General features: G+C 38.8%; 1 protein-coding gene across 1 annotated transcript; it reads left to right on the forward strand.

Moving 5' to 3' along the window:
- Positions 1–1,294: 1,294 nt before the first annotated feature.
- On the forward strand, positions 1,295–2,230 carry LOC143390522 (olfactory receptor 5B17-like). The gene has a single exon (XM_076842897.2). The coding sequence runs from the start codon at positions 1,295–1,297 to the stop codon at positions 2,228–2,230; it is 936 nt and encodes a 311-aa protein (XP_076699012.2).
- The last annotated feature ends 5,044 nt before the right edge of the window (positions 2,231–7,274 follow it).

A 7,274-nucleotide genomic window follows, 5' to 3' on the forward strand; every position in this document is an offset into this window, starting at 1 on the left:
AATAGTGGTTATCAGAGAATGGGTGTCCTTTCAAATCCTTCAGATTCAAAGAAATATATTTAAAACACTGTGCTTGCAAATAAACAGATTTGCAAAGTAGAGTTAGTCTCCAGATTCATGAACTTTCAACCCTGAATACCTGTGATAACAGGTACATGTTGGCAGTAAAAACAGTAAGAAAGCATCTAAGATAGAAGGGAGTCCTTGAACACAAGCTAAATGTGGATTTCAAGGGAGCAATTAACTCAAGACGACTTAAGACCCCAGGCTGCTCATCAGGAATGACTTACACAGTCCCTCACATGAGAGAGGCAGAACTGATGAAGAAAGACTGCAAGATACTGAAGATCTGAGAAGACATGTGGGAAAGGTCGACCCAGGAGCAAGGCTACTGTTTTCAAAACTCACACACACCTTGAATCCTTGGGTGCTCTTTCTTCCCCCATCCCTCCAAACCAGCATAGAGATCTCCTCCTGTTCTACACACGACATCGTCACTGTCACTTGTCAGGTTTTTAATTAACACCACATTGGGCTGCGTTTCCTTCACTGTCTCACTCAACTCTCACAATAGTCCCCGAGGTAGCTCCAACGGCATCTTTGTTTAGGGATGGATAAAATGAGAGGGAGTATTAAAACATGTAACATTATACCTTCTCTTCAGAATTGCTCTTTTCGGTTGCAACTTCTAATGATGCATTTCTCCCTCTGAACCTACTATGCATACATTTGTGAATTACACTTCATGCAACTTGAAGCACTTAGCTTTGTACAATGGATATAATGATGATTTGTAAATGGAATGAATGTAAAATAAATTCAAATTCATAAATACTTACTCAAACTCTTTGTTGCTTGATATATGGATGGACATACAATTAGTCAAATTTATGGTGTTGAAGATAGGGTTAAATTGATATATACTTTTAACATGCCTGACCTTAAAGCTCTTAGTAAACTCAAACATCTTATTGGGAAGGTGAATTCATTCCAGACTGGCGACCTTGGACAACTTATTATTTCCTACAATTCAGTTTACTCATATACTAAATTAAGAAGTTGTAAAGGTGATCCATGAAGGCGCTCCATATTCAACAGTGCATGGATAAAGTTGATCTGTGGAATTGTGTTGCCATACCAATGCTTTCAGTCTGGAGAATGTTGAAGAGTCAATTATTACTATAGTAAAAAATGGTTATTCATTTCAATTTCTGTGCAACTCTTTTTTTGTTCCTCACTGTGTTCCTTCACTTATCTTTATCATAGAGCATCTTGTGATTCTAAAACAACGGCTATGAAGAACATCACAGGAGTGAGTGAATTCATTCTGCTGGGAGTAACCAGTGCCCCAGAACTTCAGGTGCCTCTTTTTACGGTTTTCACACTTATCTACCTCATCACTCTGGTGGGGAACCTGGGGATGATCCTGCTGATCATATTGGACTCCCGTCTCCACACCCCCATGTACTTTTTCCTCAGTAACCTGTCTCTGGTGGACTTTGGTTCCTCCTCAACTGTCACTCCCAAGATCATGGCTGGGCTCCTCACAGGAAACAAGATGATATCCTATAGTTCATGTGCTTCTCAGATGTTCTTTTTTGTATTCTTTGCCACAGTGGACAACTACCTCTTGGCTTCAATGGCCTATGACCGCTACGCAGCTGTGTGTAAGCCCTTGCATTACTCCACCATCATGACAAACACTGTGTGCTCTCGTCTGGCCATAGGATGCTATGTCTTTGGTTTTTTAAATGCTTCTTTGCAAACTGGAGACACGTTCTGCCTCTCTTTCTGTATGTCCAACGTGGTCCATCACTTCTTCTGTGATATTCCCGCAGTCAGGATTCTGGCTTGCTCTAATAAACATATTGGTGAACTGGTTCTTGTTCTTATGTCAAGTTTTCATATCGTTTTTGCACTTCTTATCATCTTGATTTCCTACTTATACTTGTTTATCACCATTTTGAAGTTGCGCTCAGGTGAGGGATACAAGAAGGCTTTGTCCACCTGTGCTGCTCACCTCGTTGCAGTTTCCACATTTTATGGGACTATCATCGTCATGTACTTAAAGCCAAGTTCTAGTCACTCCATGGACACTGACAAATTCACATCTGTGTTCTACACCATGGTCATCCCCATGCTGAACCCTGTGGTCTACAGCCTGAGGAATAAGGAAGTTAAGAATGCATTTAAACAGGTTGTTCAGAAGGGAAAACATGCTCTAGGTTAAACCCTTAATGATGTATGTGTGAGTATATACTTTGATCTATTTTTTCTTTGCTTTCCCATTCCTTGGGAATCTTGACCAAAAATATCCTTACCAATTCCAATATCTGGAAATGTTTCCCCCTTTGCATTTTTCCTGTAGTTTCAAAGTTTTGGATCTTACACAGAGTCTTTAATCCTTGTGAGTTGATTTTTGTTAACTGGTAAGAGACTGGAGTCTAGCTTCATTCTGCATGTGGACATCTGATTTCCTCAGCACCATCTATTGAGAAAGCTCTCTTCTCTCCAGCGAGTACTCTGAGCACCTTTGTGGAAAATTAGTTGACTGTAGATTTGGTGGCTTTTTTTTTTTTCCTGGAAACTAAGCAGGTCACGAATTATGGTTTATTTAAGATTTGTTTATTTAGAACATTCTGAGTTCTCTATTTGATTGTTTTATAAACTAGGAATAAAGCAAAACTTTTTTAAAAAATTTAAAACATAGCAATTTGATAAAGTAAACTTCTATAAATAAAAATTTTACTCTTAAATTCTTTCAGTATTTTTATTAGTTTGTAAAAGTTATACATAAAATATTTACTTTTTCATCCCTATCTGATCATTCCAAAAATTCATCAATTATTTACAATTATCTTTATATAATGACAATGTAGCCATTTACATAAATTCAATGAGAATGCTTTTTCTCCTTGTTGTGGATATAATTGAAGTCATTGTCATACTTAAAAATGTACATAAGCTGGTTGTGGTGGCATACGGCTGTATTCCCAGAGGCTCAGAAGGCTAAGGCAGAAGGATTGCGAGTTTCAAGCTAGCCTCAGCAACTTAGAAATCCCTAAGAAACTTAGTGAGACCCTGCTTCTACAAACAAGGCTGTGGCTCAGTGGTTAAGCACCCTTGGGTTCAACCTCTAGTACCAAAACCAACCAACCAACCAAACAAACAAACAAAAAAAACCCCTTAAAATCCCTGGCTCCAAGTTTCCCTAGATTTGATGAGTGAGTAGGCTTGTTACTTCCTGGCAGGCTCAGGAATCTCAAGATACTAAGTACTACAGGTAAAAATATAAAGTCTGCCTTTGTTTGGCTTTCTAGCCTCAAGGTTTTTAAAAGTCCAATCTGATATTCCTTGTCCAAATTTCAACAAAACAAATTAAAAAGACCCTGTGTTGTTGTTCTTGGTACACTCATCCAAATAATCCAACTATTATTATTGATTCTGGATAGACAAGATGGACAAAAAAAAAAAAAAAAATATTCAAGGATTCTTCAGAGGCCAGGTACTTGCAGACACTTGTCTACAGGTCTTTGGTTGGAATCCCTCAGGTACCTCTGGGAAAAGGGTCACAGCTGTTGAGATTCCTGTGAGACTGATGCCAAATATTTGGTGCAGAAAGCATGCTGCGCCCCACATGTATTGTCAGAGAGATTAAAAGAATGTTGACCAGGCCAGGGCTGGATTCTGAGGTTTTCAGTGTGTACACCCAGTCACTGTTGGGGCCACTGCCAGCCTTTCTCATTGACAAGGCAAATTTTGGCAGTATGTGGGCTGCTCCAGGCAGGTATGTATATATCCAGTGCAGAGGTTTCCAGTCCAGGGTACCCAAGAGCATGGTTGACCTGCAATCCACAGAGTATCCCCAGAATGAGTTCTGTGCTGGAGGGGGAATGACTGGAAACACGGGATTTTCTAGGCTCACTCTCGGTGCCTTCAGGCCTGGCCTTTGTGGGTTGCTTCCATGACGGTGACACATCTTGTCACAGTGGTCAGGATCAGCGCTGTGCCTCCCCTCCCCTCTCCTCCGCCACAGCCATGTTCCCCACTGCATCATCCTCTTGGCAGGTTTGTTCAGACGCTCCCTAAGTCACAGCCCTCCTGCGCGGCCATCTCCCCTCCCCCCAGTCAAGGCAGCAGGGACTTTCTGATCTCTGTGGCAGTTGGGTCCCTAAATGGCTTGAGCCAGGGTGGAACTTGTGAATTGCTTTGCTCTTTTATGTGTTGCCTTTCTGATTCTCTGTGCTGTTTAGGTTTTTCCATCACTTTTCTTTATTGGTTCTCAGAGTTCTCCCTCTCTCACTTTCCTCAGAATATAAATTCTTTGTTACCCCAATTCTTCTCTCTTGAAGTCACATGAAGGTAGTTCTATTCCACCGTCTTCCACGAAATTGATAATTTGATGGAGATTGCTTCTGCATATTGTATTTTTATATAATATATAACAGACTATATTAATTTACTTATATAGTATACATCACAGAATAAAATCAATTTAATAAATAAAATAATTAATTGCAGTACTAGACTATAAATTTAAAACTATTATTACCTTTTTTCTTTTTTTTACCTTTTATTTTTTGTTAATTAAATTTATTTCTAACTGATACATAAGAACAGAAAATTTTGCATGTTGTTGGGATATCATGTGATGTTTCAATGAATGTATGTTATTACGTAGTGTTTACATTGGATTAAACATATCTATTTCAAACATTTATGGTTTCCTTATGATGAAAACATTCTAAATCTATCTTTCTGGTTTATTGAGTATATAACTGATATCTACATTCTCCCTACTGTGGATAGCACACAGAACTTTTCACTCTTTTTTAAAAATTATTCTTTTTAGTTACATAAGACATTAGATACAAAAGCACGGAATATAATTTGCTCTAATCCAGTCCCCAGTGCTTCTCCTTTCCACACTTCTCTTTCCTCCTGCCTCCCTACTTCTACTCTACAGATTTTTTTGTAATTTATTGAAAGCGTTTTGTAAATTAGTGTCTTGTGGATATACCTGATGTGGGGATTTCCTGGGCCACATCCACACATGCACCTACGAAAGTTAAGTTAGATTCATTCCCCTCTTCTTCCCTTTTCCTGTCCCTCCTTCCTCCTCCTCAATCCCCTTTGTCCACTCTTCTTTCCTCTTACCTTTTTTTTCCCTTTAGTTGAGTAACTGTTCTAAGGGTCCTAATTTGAGATTTAAAACGTGGTATGGTTTTAAGTGAGAGTATATGCTTTTATGGTCAACATTTTTTTTGAGATAAATAGAACTAAATTTTAAGTGAATTAATTTAAGAACTAGAGTTATTTTATAGAATCTATCTTTTCACATTTCACTTTACAAAAGTGCTAAGAGCCATAGCCAAGTAGTATGATGCATGGCATTTTTGGTTGAAAGGTGACGCCAGCAAGCCATTGAGATGATATGATTATGTTAAGATCTGCATTCATATGGATATTAGACCCCTGTTGTCCACCTCGGCCTGCTAAGGGACTCCTGGAGAGTTCCCATTGGTTGGGGAAGTGCGGTAGGAGGGAATTCCAGAGGAGGGATTTCCTGTTGGTGTCCGGGAGAAGGCCGTGTGTGGGTCGATATATTTCCCGGGAGCTTACAGGGCATTGGTGGGAGTTTCAAAAATAAAATTTGTTCCTGTTTGAGTGGCTCATGATTTTTGTACCCAGCCAGACTGCGGCACAAAAGAATAAAATAAGCCAGAGTATAGTAAAACTGGGGGAAAAGCAATAACATTTTAAAATTTATGTATATATGATTACTAGCATTCCCTCTTTGTTGATCAAGAACTGTCTCTGAAAGCAATGTGGGCCAACCATTCTGTGGTTAGGTTTCTTTTATTTTCTTTTCCTTTAAAATAGCTTTTATTTTTTAAAAGTTAGTGTGTGCATTACAGGAAAAATAAAAACATAAGCAAAGAACAAAGTCATCTGGTCACAAGCAGCTTAGTTGGACGGGTCCCTCTAGGTTGTGCACATACATACACAACACCTCATTTTGTGTGATTGAGATTGTAGTGTGCATCATGCTTTTCTACACATCATAAATATTCACCAATTCAGAATCCCAAAGCTACGTGAGTATTTTCGATAACCAAGAATACACTACACCAACTCAATCTGTTATCCTCTCTTGGGGACAAGAATTTCACTGAAGACAGAAATGGCAACAGGACTCTAGATAGACATATTGGCAGAGTTACAACTAAAATAATGCATTCCCTTAATGCTCAATTTAAAATGGGACAAAGCAACAGAACACACCAGATTTCTACTACTAAAATATTAGCAAGAAAGTATGTTCCCGGTGAATTAAAGCATTCCTACAGTGCAGCCAGAAGACACACATACACCAATGGCTCCCATCAAAATCTTAATCCTTGAGTCCTGGCTCCCATATTACCCTGTGAGCTTTTCTGTGCCCCTCTGCTTTCAGCCTAATGTCCTGATACACACTACCCAGAGATAAAGCAATTCCACGTCTAAGATGAATGTTTTCTATCAGTTGTAACAAAGAGATGTTTACAAGTTGGCTAATTCACTAGCTCTGTTTTTGTTTCCCTGTCACCTGAGGACACCTATAAAGTTTAGATGTTTGAAATATGTGCACAATAAACACAAGAACTTTACCAAAAATGCACATATAGATCTATGGTTATAGATCTAAAACTGTCTTCCAGATGTGGAGATATTAGCAAAAAGCATTCCCAAACCCTTCCTCTTCTCCCTCTTCACCATTCCAGTGACTTAGTTCAGGACTAGCTCCAAGAGGTAGATTAACAAAGGTCATTCCCAGAAGACAGCTCTTTCTAAAAACTAACAAAAGGATGTTCATAAAGGGACTATTTTGCTACTTCTAACAAACTTTGGGCATTAGGAATTATACTTTAATACCCAACAATATTAACTAAAATGCACATATAACAAAGGCTAGACAATCTGAACTAATCTAAGGGGCACAAATTGCTTCTCTATGCATACTTTCTCCTTTCCCCATCCACCACCCAGTGAACCTTCAACTTACTCTCCAAGACATCAAGTTCAACAATCCCATTCCCCTAAATGGCAGGTGGTTAGATTTTTTCCCTCTGTGCAGGCCTGGACCCCTGTTGGTTGTGTGGATTTTTTCAAAGGTATCACTATGTACACCAAAGGATTTCTCAATTCAGGTTCTTTCAAGTTACCCATTTAGCTGTTGATTGTGATATTTTGTTACAGCATTATTATTATCAAAAACAGGCATTACAAGGAGA

Source organism: Callospermophilus lateralis, chromosome 2 (assembly GCF_048772815.1).
Source record: "Callospermophilus lateralis isolate mCalLat2 chromosome 2, mCalLat2.hap1, whole genome shotgun sequence".
Taxonomy (NCBI): domain Eukaryota; kingdom Metazoa; phylum Chordata; class Mammalia; order Rodentia; family Sciuridae; genus Callospermophilus; species Callospermophilus lateralis.